This window comes from Sphaerodactylus townsendi, linkage group LG07 (assembly GCF_021028975.2).
Source record: "Sphaerodactylus townsendi isolate TG3544 linkage group LG07, MPM_Stown_v2.3, whole genome shotgun sequence".
NCBI lineage: Eukaryota > Metazoa > Chordata > Lepidosauria > Squamata > Sphaerodactylidae > Sphaerodactylus > Sphaerodactylus townsendi.
Window position 1 is genome coordinate 65,373,809 of NC_059431.1, and position 14,576 is coordinate 65,388,384.

Sequence of the window (14,576 nt, forward strand, 5' to 3'; positions counted from 1 at the left end):
AGGGATGCCTTGGTTTGGCAATGGTTGAGCATATCAAGATACCCAGCACTGTGGCCGTGAGTCTGACTAACTGTGAGGAGTAAAGGTCAGAGCAAGGCTTAATAGGAGATGGATTGTGATTGCCTCTTATATTCGTCTATAATGCTTCTTTCAATTATGTTTATAATGTACATTTAACATTTTCTTTCTCCCTGTAGTATTTGGGATGTATAGAGGTCCTACGCTCCATGAGATCTCTTGACTTCAGTACTAGAACTCAAATTACCAGGTAAGGTAAGGTATTGCAAACACATTCCCACAGCTGTTTTTTGAACTGCTTGTCCAAAATAGACATGCCATTTGAACGAGAACTCAAAGGGCAAAGAATGTGTGTTGCCTATTATATTTTGGATTTGCAGGCATGTGCATATGACAGGAGCTTTCTGTATTTTGGGGTCAAAAATACTGGAATTTTATAATTATTTGTAGATAGTACAGAAATTTACATGTTATTGACTGTACAATGTCCAAATATTTAGCAGGTTGGCTGTTTTGGGGTCAACTACTATGCCATTAATCTAGGAAGGAGCTAATTAATTTAATGTGAACTGATAGTTTGATAGCAAACAGATTGATGGATAGCTCTAGGGAGCTGGAAAGCTATAGATGACCAGGTACTCAGTCCCCACAAAGACTACATTGGATAGGTTTGTTGTTTGAAATGCTGCTGCTGCAGAGGTGGAATAGAAAACCTAGGCCAGTGATGGCGAACCTTTTTGAGACCGAGTGCTCAAATGGCAACCCAAACCCCACTTATTTATTGTGAAGTGCCAACCCGGCAATTTAACCTGAGGTTTTAGTTTAGAAAAAACCGGTTGGCTCCCTCTTCCTCTGCCTGAATCGAAAGCAGAAGCCTGCCTGCTCGTTGTGACTCCAGCAAGCAAGTCCCCGCGACGACCGCCTTCTGTGCCTCTCTAGCATCTCTTGCCTCCCTCTGCTCGCCACCCCTGGTAGGAAGGCAACAGCCACCCGGAGCACAGGCACCAGGCCCACCAGCTGAGTCCTCCCTGCTCACAGCAGTGTGCGCACGTTGTGCTCAGTGGCCCAAGCCAGCCTAGATATGTGTGTGTGTGTGTGGGGGGGTGATTTTCTGCCCCCCCACATGACAAACTCTGTGTGCGGGTGCCCACAGAGAGGGCTCCGTGCGTCACCTCTGGCACCCGTGCCATAGGTTCGCCATCACTGACCTAGGCAGACATATAGAAGAATATTGTGGCAGAGGTAGAGATTGTAGATAAAAGATGACATTCTCTTATGGTATTTTTTAATTTGCCCCAGATAAAAATAAAACTGTTCTGGAAGCTGTGAAACTTAAGACAAAGTTTTAACCCAACCAGCTTCCTGGTATAGTAGTTTTCTACTTTTAGAGTGATTTTGTGACCAAACTGTGTGATGCAGCTAAACTTGGCCCCATTGCTTAGTAGCACTCTTGAAACTGGGTACCTGAAACTGACTTCTGTCAGGATCAAATTCAGGTTGTGAGCAGAGCCTTGACTGCAGTACTTACCATTCTATATCACAGGGCTCCCTCAAAAGCCAAAACAGCTGTGGAAAAGACCTTGTCCCTCTCATCCACCTATACAGTGATGACGAACCTTTCCGAGACACAGTGCCCAAACTGCAACTCAAAACCCACTTATTTATCGCAAAGTGCCAGTACGGCAATTTAACCTGAATACTGAGGTGTTAGTTTAGAAAAAACAACTCATACGTTAACATCTTTTGTCTTAAAAGAAAAACACAATAACAGAGCTTTCAATGATATAAATGATAGGTTCGCCAACACAGCTATAGGTTAATCAAATTATAAATGATACATTTGATGTCGTTAAAGGCGCAAAACAATTTAGGCTTGCTGAGACAATAAATATTGCATATATCTCAATTTTTCCTAAAATCGCCATTTCCACCCCCCATTCCCACCAAAGAAACCCCCAGGGAAATGCATGTTTCTCTGATTGCCTCAAAATTTCTGGAAACTTTACATCTCTGGGCAGAAGTCTTTCATATTATGCACCTCCTGGTCTGTTTTAACTTTAGATGCCAGAAACCGTACTTGGGACCTTCTACATTGGAAGCATATGTGTATGCAAAAAAAAAAGTTTGTAAATGCAAAACGCACATCAATAACTATGTTTTAAAAAATGCAGGACAACCCACTAAGGAGGGAGCATGCTCACTGCCTCCCATAAGCAAAGGATCACTGCAAGAGGCTGAAGAAAAAAGAAAGGCTGGGGCACGGGGGAAGCTCCAGTTTAGAATATGGTTGGAAATGATAGATATTATGAGTGGGTAATGATAGATATTATGAGAAGCACATCTCTACCCACCCCAGTGTCCTCCTCTTCTAGAAAGTGTGAACAAAGTTCACTTTGCAACTCAGCAGCAACTCAGCAGCATCCAGATCCTTTGCAGCCAAATTCTCCAACCAAACAGCCCCGGATAAACAAGGCCCAAAATGGGAGTCAATTGTGGGAACCGATGCAACAGGGGAAGGGAGAAATAGGGAGGTTAATGGGAAGGAGTCCCGCACTGGGGTCCCTATTCTTTCCCCTGCCCCTGGCCCTCCATTGCAGCCCTGCCTGGGACCCCCGCAGGTGGCCCAGGGGAAGATCCGACGCCAGACAAAAGGGGCGGCATAGTGTTTAACAGCCTCTATCCTGTACTAAATCGCCCCAAGGCCAGGCACCACCCCCACCCCCACCCCCGACTCACTTCCTGTGCCAAATTTGCCCCCATTGCACCTTGGCCGGCACACCGTGGCGACGTTTCAGACTCTCCTCCACTCCAACCTCCTCCACGTCAGTACGCGACCAGCTTCCCTGCCGCGTTAACTCCATTACACCGTGGCGGCTGTCGGACTCTCCCGACACTAACCGGGTGGGAGGGAGGTGCTGCAGAGGTCGCAGGTTCGGTGGGGCTGAACAGCTTCGTGTCTGTTTGGCAGTTCAGTGCCTGTTGCAGTTCAGCAGCCTTGGCGAGGGGCGGGGAAGGGGACTGCCCTGCCTTTCCTTTGGAAAGTGTACTTCTCCATTTAAAATCTCAGTTGTATTGTTGGAGGGTGGCAATAATCTTTTGAGCACTCAAAAAGACACCTCTTGATTTTTGGGAAAATAGGGTCAGTTTCAGGGCGAGACAGTTCAGGTGTCAGTTTCAGGGTGAGACAGTTCTTCCTAGAAATGAAAACTGACCAAGCTGAGGTGCTCGTGTGCCCAGAGAACGGCCTCAGCGTGCCGCCTCTGGTATGTGTGCCGTAGGTTCCCCAACACGGACCTATACTGACAAAACCAAGGTTTAAATCCTGGTAATGCTGTTCTTGTTTGTGGTGGTAGTGGTGGTAATGGTGGTGGTGTCTGTGTTTCACACGTTCATGGTTTCAAACTTGGATTTAAGTATTTACAGATATGTCCCTATTGAGAATTAGATATGCTGATAAGATAACCATTAGTAAGTACATAAGGTGATAATGCATAGAGCATCTTTCTAAGCATTGTTTGAGCATCCCTGATTTATTCTGGAAAAAATGTTTCTTAGGTATTCTTATATAGGAGAGAAAATATAGCAACTTACTTCATTTTAAATTTGAACTCTAAGCTATAGTATCTTTTGGGGGGAGGGTGATAGAGGAACTGAAACTACCCAGTTCTTTAGCAGAGAAAATGCAGCAGAGTTATATAAAAAGGTGTTTTAATAAAGTTCTGAATATAAAAACTCAGGCTACAAAAATATATTTACAAAAAGAGGAAATCAAAATAATCATGTGCTAAAAAGTACTGGCAAGCAAACAAACTTACACAGTAAACAAGAAAAAATTCAGCAACACAGCACAGCATACAATCATGTAGCATAAGGACAAGATGGAAAGGAAAAGGTGGAAGAGGAGAGATAAGGAGCATGGAAAAGCTACACCATAATATGCAGCATTAAAGGTCACCCTCAATTGACAAATTCTGCCCAGATGCCCTGCATTAATGTACAACAACCAAATGGTGTGATTATCTTGCTCCTGCAATTATTTATTTATTTATTTATTTATTTATTTATTTATTTATTTATTTATATTTATATACCGCCCTCCCCAAATTACTTACATAAGAGATGCCAAATATTCTAACAGAGGAGACATTTTCAAGATGACAAGATGTTGATATCTTAAATGTTATAATGTTGGAATGTGCTTCAGATATGTTTGTCTATGTTAAATGAAGTCAAATTGCTTCTGCCTCATGGCTACCCTATGAATCAACTTCCTCCAAAACTTCCTATCGTTAACAGCCTTGCTCAAGCCTTGCAAACAGAGGGCTGTAGCTTCCATTATAGAGTCAATCCATATCATACGGGGTCTTTCTCTTTTCCTGCCTCCTTCAGCTTTTCCTAGCATTGAAACATCACTCAGTCATGAAGCCATAGGCTAGTCTATCTCAACCAAACCTATTGCACAGAGTTGTGTGGATAAACTGAGGAGGGGATCTCCTCAGAAGGGTTGGCTAAAATGAGATAGATAATGCTTCAGTATATTGTCAGATATTTTACTATATGGATCAATTGCAATAGACTTGCTTCCCTTATATTTATGGATAATAAAATTGTCTCCATGGAGACTGGTTGTAGTTTCTGTCTCTTGGAAAATCTCTGGCCTGGATATCTCTGGCCTGGATTCACTGCACAGTGACTAGAGTATAGTTCAAGAATGAGACCCTTTCTGATCCCCCTTTCTGTGGCAGTCTACTGACTTCCCAAAAGTAAGCCTCAGAAGATTGATTGGGATGTAATGAAAAGGCTACACTTGTTGGAGGTGGAAATAATCACCACTCATGTTAGCTTTTGCATAAATGGAACCAGACACTGAACAAGCAAAGGGGCTGATTTTTATTCATCCACTTTCTCAAGGCAACCATTTCTCCTGCATCCCATGCCATTTCTGAGGATGTCCCACCTATAAGCAGTTGCTTTTTAGGTCTCATGGGTGGCTGCTGTAGCGAGAGGAGGGAATCAGAAAAGATCCCTTCTGTGAAGCCTGGCCCCTTTGTGGTAGTTTGTTTCCTATCCTTTGACTTTGGTAAATAATGATGGCCCCTCACGTTAATCTTAATAATCCTTGTGAACTCCTAGAGGATCTGGATTTCCTATTTGAAAAAATGATGTCCTAAACACAATAAATTATAGCATTAATATTTTAATATTTTATTTTTTAAATTTTAAAATATTTAATATTTTAATGACTTCCATCTTGGGCTTGGCCCATTCCCTCCCGGCTTTTAGATCGGGTGCCTGATTTTATTTCTTTGTTTTCTTTAATTCTGATGTATCTGTTGCTGCTGAAATATTTGTTGCTGCTGTAATTGTGTCATTTTATCGGGTTAACCTTTATTTATGTTTTTATGTAACTATAATTGAGTATGGTTATGACTGTGAGCCGCCTCGAGCCCTTCGGAGGTGAGGCGGCCTATACAATCCAATGAATGAATGAATGAATGAATGAATGAATGAATGAATATTATAATTAGGTCTGAACTGAAGTAAAGAATACAATTCTTTCAGAATTTTTGGGATGGTATGATTCAAATTCAGAACAAGACTTACATTTTCTGATTATATTATATGCCATACTACCATCCAATATGTATTTCTTCAATAAAATAGCTGTCCTTTTAAAGATGAGCTGTTAAAATTAGGGTTCATAATGTTTATTCCCATCTCTGTTATATAAGCTGTTTAGAGCTCATGTGGGTTTTTTCACGATATTTCTGTGGACCTTTTTTGTAGTACAATCAGACTTTAGGAAATATAACTTCAGGCAGAGTTGAAAATACTACAGAATCTGCAGAAATGACTGAAAAAGTCTAATTTTCAATTACTTGTTTAAGGATGTGGCAATTTATAAAAATGAAGACTTTGTTCTTCTGAATTGTTGAGTTTGAAAACTAGATAGGACATTTTTAGGGACTCTGATAGTTCCAGTTATGACTGGAAGCAACTTTCATATAATTTGGTACAGGATTGCACAAAATTGGATATATAGTTCTATACCTAACTGGCATGTAGTTGCCATAATTATGTGAAAGAATGTGCAGACAAGTGTCCAAGAGGCAAGTATGGTTGTCTGTAGCAATCATCTTTGCTTGCAGTTTTCAGTTTTTATACTTGTGATCAGGCCATTGCTCTGCTCTCAGTTACATCTTAAAGTCTATATATGGGAGATTTTAGAAAAAGGAAATTTTCTGTAATTATGGTATGAAAAAGTGAGAGGTGTTTAATTGAGAAAATTTTTCTCTTATCTCTCGTTATGTTTTTGAAAATTGCAAATATGTGCCTGCAAAACATGGATAATTAAGATATAAATTGTGCTAAGAAGCATATGCTCCTTTCTGACCTGATTCAGTATGTTTTTACAGGATTTTCTCCTCCCGCTTCCCAAATTCAGTGCATTGATTTCAGTGGGTGTAGACTGGAGAATGCTTGTGTATAATTACACTATAACAGCCTTTTGCTCTATGTTCATTGCCATTGGAAAGAAATCTGTCAGCAAATTGTATTATTTTGTTACTAACAATTTCCATAAGCACTTTCCTTGTGTGCTTTGTGTTCCTTCTCTATCTGATAGGTATATATACTCCTGGAAAAAGCAAATACATTAAGGCAAAACTTACTGTTTAATCTCAGTTAAATATTTGTTTGTTTGTTTGTTAAAATATTTTCATAGTTATTAATCTAGGTAAGTCCACTATGGCAAAAAAGGTTGTATTTCCTTACTGTAGCACACCAAACAGTGAAATATATTGTGTAAGTATAGTTAATTTTGAGCCTACCCTAAACAATAAATGGCTAAGGGAATGGAATGTTGTGACGACAAACCCTACACCAATGGGGGACCAGGACTCACACAGGCAGTCCTCTTCCCCAAATTGTTGGGCAACATTCCATTCCCTCCATGGAGCAGTGGCACCTTAGCACCACTGATTCACAGGCCCCCATAAGTCCTCCCGCCTCCCCTCCATTTCCACTAGCTAGTCCAGACCCATGGAACAGCTGCTTTGCGGGCCCACAGAAGCCCTCCTGCTTCTCCCCACCTCAAACATTTTACCCTTCCCTCACCCTAAGCCTTACCTTTGCATCCTCTCCCATCCCAATACTAACTTTTCTCCAACCTAAACCACATTGTCCAACCCTCCCCACACTCCAAGCCTCATCTTCCAACCCTCTTCCTACTCTAACCCTCCCCATTCCACCCTCCTCACCCCAAGCATCACCTTGCCACCCTGCCTCCATCCCAAGCCTCAACTTTCCTCCTCCAAACCTTACCTTCCAACTCTCCCCTTACACCTTCCAACCCTTCCCCTACCCCAATCTTCCCCCTTCCACCCTCCCCCACCCCAAGCATCATCTTGCCACCCCCCACCCAAGCCTCACATTTCCACCCTCCTCATACCCCAAACCTCAATTTCCTTTTTTAAGGTGGCTTACAAATAATAATTAAAACATTACAGAACAAGTCCAAATAAATTTCCCAAAATACTTTTCTCAACCCTTAAAGGATAGCTGCTATTCATGCCTCCTCAAATGATGTGGCAAACAAGCCAAGCAGCACCTTCTAGAAATACCCAATGAGGGGGCTTTCTTTCCCTCTTTAGGAGGCCCATTATGCACTGTGGAAGCCATGATGGAGAAAATCCAAGTTTTGGTCAGGACTGGCAACTCTGGATTTAGAAATTCCTGAAAATTTGGGGGTAGAATCTGGTGAGGATGGGGTTTGGGGAGGGGAAGGAACTCTGGGGTACAATGCCATAGAATCCACTCTTCAGTCAGTCATTTTCTCCAGAGGAATTGTTCCCTGTAGCCTGAAAATTGGTTGAAATTCCTGGAGATCTTCCGGACACCACTTAGTGGTTGGAAGTCTCAACTCTGATCATGTGTGGTGGGCCATTCTGACTGGAAAAACAGCATGCGGGGCAGCCTGATGATTGCAGTTGATGCACAGAAACACATGGGTGGTGATGGTCCCTCAGATATATACATCCCAGATTGTGATATCCAGCATTGAAATGATAACCAGACTCAGTACAGATTTACTTTGACCTATATGTTCCAACTTCCAGGGGGGAAGGGGGGTGGCGGAGAGAGAGAGAGAACCATGTGAATTGGCCCAGGATAGTTTACCACATTTAAAGATAGCATTTTAAAGTATTTTGTCCTACTGATCCATGACTGTAAATGGGAGCTAGTTAAAATAAGACAATCCCCTACAATGTGTGAAGCCCTTGTTTTCAGTTCAGTTCATGCACTTTCAGTCTAGTGCATAAAGCATAAAGGTAAGTCTAGCTGAGTTGTTGCTCTGTTGAATTTACTCCATAGTAAGTGTGCTTATAACTACAGCCTTTATTTATTAAAAATTATGCCAAAATGAAAAGTGTTTGCTGTGTTACATTATTCAATTTTGTAGCAATATTTCTCAAGAAATGTTCTTGTGAAATAAAATATATCTGGTGAATGCTTGGCAGTATAAAGAACTGTGGAGAAAATTCTGGCTCTGGCTTGACTTTTCTTTTGATGTGAGTATTGTAAAGCCACAATCTAATTGCAGAGTACCCAATTTGGACTCATAAGAATGTGTTCCAGCACCATTCCTAAAAGTAAGGAAGGAACCAAGCATAGCCATTTGGTATAGACATATTTTTTGTCTCTCTCCAGGGAAGCGATCAGCCTTGTTTGTGAAGCTGTACCAGGCACCAAAGGAGCCTTCAAAAAAAGAAAGGTATTTGCCGTATTCCCTTGAAAAGTTGATTGCATTACCTCAAGCTCAGCTGGGAAGCGGTAGTTGCAGTTTTTGCCAAGTGGAGAGTAGTGTAAACATCATTTCAAATGTGCTACAACATTGCTGTACCTGTTTTCACACTCATGTTACACAAATTCAGATGTGAAACCCAATCCTCTCCCAAGGTCTTCATATAAATAAAGTGAATAAATAAAATCTTAGATTTCATCACATTTTAGTACTTGTGTCAATGACAATGCAGAGGTTATGCATTGTATTTGTAATCTAGCATTCAATATTCCTACCTCCTTTACTTTTGACATTGTTCAGCAAATCTGTCTTCTAATATATCAAATTTCCTTCATGCATTTGGAAAATCTGCTGATGTTATGAAAGTTTGTGATAGAGAAAGCCACTTCAGGCTGCTTAATATGTTACAGATAACTGTTCACTTTCTTATGTTCTTATCAGCTAACTATGTGGTTTTCTCATAGTCTGCAGAAAGAGCAAAAGGACCAAATTGTCCCAGCCAGCTGGACAATCTTTCCATGTGATAGCAGCAGCTATGTGGACTGATTTAAAGTGGTTTCCAGAGGGTAGCCCCTGCCCAGTCTTTCTTCAGTATGCCACAACACTTCTGGCAAATTTCCTTACAACCTAGCTATGATATCAGAAGTGAATTGGATTGGAATCAAGTGCTAAAAAAGCAATGAGTATCTAGAGACAAGACAAGAGGGGGAAAGGCTTCAGTTCCCCTCATATCTTAGTTCCAGGGTTTTTTTTAACAGATAGACTAGACCCTCAACCCATCACTAGGTGTTTCCCTCACTGTCATGTTTACCTTGGCCCTCTGTTTCTTCATTTTATATGGAAACAATCTTCATTTTCTTTGCTGTACTACTTTCCTTCCCTTTTCAAACTGGCATGTGTCTTTTGCAAAGTTCAGGCAGCTGCACAATGTTGATTAAGAGGTCACACTCTGAACTAATAAACCCCCCAAGGCTTCAACGTATGCTATGTGGAGTGAGATGTCATCAAATTTCAATAGAGTACTAACTCAGATGTGTGATTCCTCCTTCCCCTTTTTTTTTTCCAGCCACCAAGTAAAGCTCTGTCTGGTATCTTGGGAAAAAGCAACCTTCAGTTTGCAGGAATGAACATAACTCTGAATATATCTACCACCAGCTTAAACCTGGTGACACCTGATTCCAAACAGGTCTGAGATTCTAATCCATGTCCAGCGTAATTATAGTTTCATGATTCTTATTACTTGTTATCTGCTTGATTATTTCTATACAAGTGCTCTCTGGTTCTACAAAAATTTTCCTGAGAACAAATTAATTCAAGTCAAATGAACCGTTCATATGCTTACATTTCCTGACTTGATCTTAGTGCTAAAGATACAACAAAATGCATGATAAGGAACAATTTTTTTAAATAGAGAGAGAAACTTCAGCCAGCCTCCTTTCTTCACTGGATTGATTTTCTTAAAAAACAAAGTCATTACCACAGCTGGTTTTTCCCAAACAGAATTTGTAATTTCTTTTTCATACAACAATAAAAATGAATTCAGCCCCCAAACTCTTCCTTTTTATGGGATACAGTTGAGCATCCGCAAAAATTACGGTGTGTTTGAGGAACCTTACTAGCCACATTTTCATCTTTATTAAAAATATGTAGTGTCCTTTATGTCAATTATTTGCTCAGTAGAGTCTCAACCCTAAAGGGCATCCTGCTGGTGGTTTTGATTAGGGGATGAATGCATGTGTATTTGGTGCAAACTGTTTCTCAGCACCACAAGCAGCATGTGTGAAGGACTCCCAGCTGTGCTCCTAGGACCTGCATGGCAGGATTCAGACTGTGATAGCACAACAAGCCCTCCTGCTGTGCTAAATCCTGGTATTTTCAGTTTAGTACCCAAGAGCCAACCTGAGAGCAGAGTGGAGGGAGTTGGCACCTGGGTATACTGTGACTGAAGATTCAGGATTCATGACTTCAGTCATCCATTTTTGCTGGGATTTTGGGGGTTTTGGTTTCTGATTTTACTCTGTTTCACCAAAAGAAAACAATTGTAAAGCCATTTGCCACATGCTGGATTGTCTTTGTTTTAGAATGTTCCTTTTGGGTCCTAATGCCTACCTAGTTCTAGATATAAAGTAAATAAGCAATAAATAGTTCAGAGGCAAGCAGGACTTCCATTCTGACAACTCCAGGAAGGACCATGATTCTCTTGATGTCCACCAATTTCTGTTCAAATTTCTCAGCTCTATTCAAATAAAATTTCTGTCCAAATCAAAATAGTATTACAGAGAAGGAAAAAATGACAGACAGTGAGCAGACAGAAGCTACTAACTTCAGCAGAGGCAGAATTGCTGATACTCTTAGAAGCAGCCTGATACCAAAGCTTCTTTTGAGGAGGAAAAAGTTAAATAAGAGCCACAAGTACATTGAAAGGAATTTAGGTACAGCAGCAGCCCCTGTAGGAGCCTGGCATAAGTGGTAGTTGAGCAGAAAAGCAGGAGGGTAGGATTATAACTTCCTTAAGTCTGATTCTACTGTATAGGATCACTTCCAATTGTCTTTGTCTGACAAGGAAAGAAAGTAACATCTCATAACTTGTGGCAGAAAAAATATCATCTACGGACACATGATAATGGGTAGGAAGACAGATACAGCTTCTGTTTTCAGTTCTTGTTTTCTTTGGAGGGGTGCAGGGCCAGAGCGAGGAAGAACTGGCCTGGGGCACGTGTGAGCCCTGCACCCCTGCCCTGCTCCTGCCCTGCTGCATGCCTGGTGCATCGCATTCCCCTTGCCCCCTTGGCGCTACACCACGTGTGTGTGTGTGCACGCGCAAACAAAATGTTTGCCTCAGCTCTATCTCCCATACAGTTCTTGTCGCTGCCTGGCATCCAGAAGATGCAAGAAAAACATTGTTCCATGTGTTCACTGTGCACTTGCCTCTGGGGCAAACTACTATTGATTTCTAAAGGAAATCTAAATGGAAAAGGGAAAGTCATATTATTTCATAGTAAGAGTAACAAAGTACCAGAGAATAGCATACCTCAGGCAGGAGCAACTTCTTAAAGAATCAAGGAAGCGTTCCATAAGCTACTGATGATTAGTGGAAACACTGATAAAGAAATACCTATCAGGAAAAATCTATTCTTTTTGCAGGACCAGCTTGGCTGTAATAATTGGCAAGAGTCACTGTAAGTTTCCCCGCCAATTCTTGCCTCTTCCTGTGAGTTCAAACTCTGCTTGAACTCTCTAAGCGTCATAGGGCAGGTGCCAGGATAATGAACATCATAGAATCATAGAATCATCATGCAGGCCATGTAGTCCAATGCCCTGCTCAATGCAGGATCAGTCTAGAACAGTGGTGGTGAACCTTTGGCACTCCAGATGTTATTGACTACAATTCCCATCAGCCCCTGCCAATTGGCCATGCTGGCAGGTCTGATGGGAATTGTAGTCCATAACATCTGGAGTGCCAAAGGTTCGCCACCATGGGTCTAGAGCATCCCTGACAAGTGTTCATCCAGCTGCTGCTTGAAAGTTGCCAGTGAGAGGGAGCTCACCACCTCCATTGATTGCCCTGCTGAAATACTGTTTCCATAAGTTTGTTTCCTAATGTCCAGCTGGTGCCTTTCCACCCATACTTTATACATATTACTGGCAGGGCACCCGTGCTTCGCTACACATACTTCATCACAGGCTCTCTATTAATTTCGGGGTGACATTCAGCATACTTCTTTACAGCCTGTTTGTGAACTTTGGGGTGACATGCAGCATATTTCCTCACAGCCTGTCTGTGGACTGATGGGTTTGTTTTCGCATATTTTGCAGCAGCTTCCTGTAGTTGTCTTTTTCTAATGCAATGTGTTATTGCTCTCTTTCACCCTGGTGGGCTCCAAAAGACGTCATGTGGAAGCAGCCGTTGTATTTTCGGGATGCAGAAAGGAAGTGTTCTGCCATTGGATGCTGATGAGTGAGAAGGCTGTGAAGAGGTTCAGGGTAGGGTTGAAGGGCAGGGAGCTGGACTGTACCGCCACTGCAGCACATTCCTGGGACTCATCCTGCCACTTCAGAACACAACACCAAGCACAGGGTGATCGGAGGCCGAGAGCAGTAAACTTGTCTGCACAGTAATCAATCAGATGTCCATATGCAAAACCCAACAAATGTTTAGTTGTCCAAGGTGATAGTGTGGTTTGTAATCTGTTTTGATTGTATTTGGCTGTAGCAGTGTTGTTAACGTGTTGTGAGGTGGGTGGGTGGAGAGTAACTTTTTCACAGCCTGTCTGTTAACTTTAGGGGTGACATTCATGCATGCTTTTTTTGCAGCCTGTTTTGTTGGAAGCTGGTGGTGTTTAATTGTCACCCTGCCAGAATGTTCGTTACCAGAATGTCTGTGGACTGAGGGGGGTTGGTTTGCCCCTTAGAATGCTTGTAGCAGATTGCCAGAGATGAGCAGTTAAAACAGTAAAATGTGTAATAACTTCGAGTAAAACTATGAATATTTTGAAAAATCCTTTTCTTAGTGAGCACCTAAACCACATAATGAACTGGTGTGCCAAATTTCAACTTTGTAGGTTCGGTGGTTTTTGAGTTCTTTGATGAGTCAGTGAGTCAGTGGCCGTTTCCCGAGTCATATATGCCACGCTGGGGATGGAATCGGCCCGAACATGACGCCAATACGACCCAACCCAGGACCCGCGGATTAGCGCACGGGCCGGTCCCGGTAGCTTGAAAGGGAAGAGCGGCCCCCCAGAAGCCATGCGTCCGATCGACCTACCTCTTTTTTCTCATGCGATACCATCCAGAGCATGTTGCGAGAGTCCAGGGAGTACCGCCCCCTGCCCTGCGCGACGCTTCTGGAGTGCGCCCAGTGCAGAGCGTATCCCCGAGTCACCCAGTGCAGGGGCGTATCCCGGAAGGCCTCAGCTTAATGGCGCCATGAGCGGGTTGCACGGAGAAGGTAGGTCGATCGGGCAAAGGGGGGAGGGATGGCGCCTTCCAGCAGCTTCTGATCGCATGGCAGCGGCTGGAAGCTGCCGTTTTCCAAAAACCTTGCTCAGGGAGCGAGGTGGGAAAATGGCGGCTTTGCGCCACTGGGGAGGAGTGAGGGCAGCGCCCCCCCATGCGAACAGCTCCCTGGGGACGGCGTTTTACCATCCCCAGGGCGCTGTATTTGGCCCGTGCGGAAAAGGCCAGTGAGTGGTATTTCGCATTTATAGATATAGATTACAAGTTCTATCCTTTGTTGCCAGCAGGTATGGTTCCCTGTCCTCTTCCAAATAAAAGCCTTTCGAATCCTTAAAGAGAGCCATCATGTCCCTTTCAACCTCCTATTTTCTAGAAAAATGCCTTCAGTGCTCCTATTTCTTGTTATAGTAATGACAATAACAAGTACACTTTTGTTTCACTTTTCATTAGTTAATAAATGCACATCCCCTACTATATAAAGAAAAAAGATCTCTAGGCAGGTGGCATACCATACTCATATGGATCCTCTTCTGATCTCTCAACAGATTATAGCAAACCACCATATGCAGTCTATTTCCTTTGCATCGGGAGTAGATGTGGTAAGTATTTTTGGTTGTTGTCTTTCTTCTGTGGTACTGATGTCAAAGGCTTGATATCAGAATATATCTGACTCTTAACTTTCTCAAGGAGACATTGCTAGCTTGATATTTGCAGTTAAGCTCTATGGGAACTGAAAATTTCCCTTAGTGAAAATTTAGAGCAAAGCACTATCCCTTAGTTTAACTTGGGGCACTTTTGT

At 42.4% G+C, this 14,576-nt stretch overlaps 1 protein-coding gene across 4 annotated transcripts in view; it reads left to right on the plus strand.

Annotated features, from left to right (window-relative positions):
- Nucleotides 1–14,576, plus strand: part of SHC3 (SHC adaptor protein 3) — a 46,927-nt gene that overhangs the window by 19,461 nt on the left and 12,890 nt on the right. For 3 of the 4 annotated variants that reach the window (XM_048504091.1, XM_048504093.1, XM_048504094.1), the window contains 4 exons: nt 198–268; nt 8,728–8,791; nt 9,888–10,007; nt 14,323–14,376. In XM_048504091.1, coding sequence (XP_048360048.1) covers nt 198–268; nt 8,728–8,791; nt 9,888–10,007; nt 14,323–14,376 — 309 coding nt within the window. The remainder of the gene's footprint in view (nt 1–197; nt 269–8,727; nt 8,792–9,887; nt 10,008–14,322; nt 14,377–14,576) is intronic. The other variant, XM_048504092.1, reaches the window with a different exon arrangement.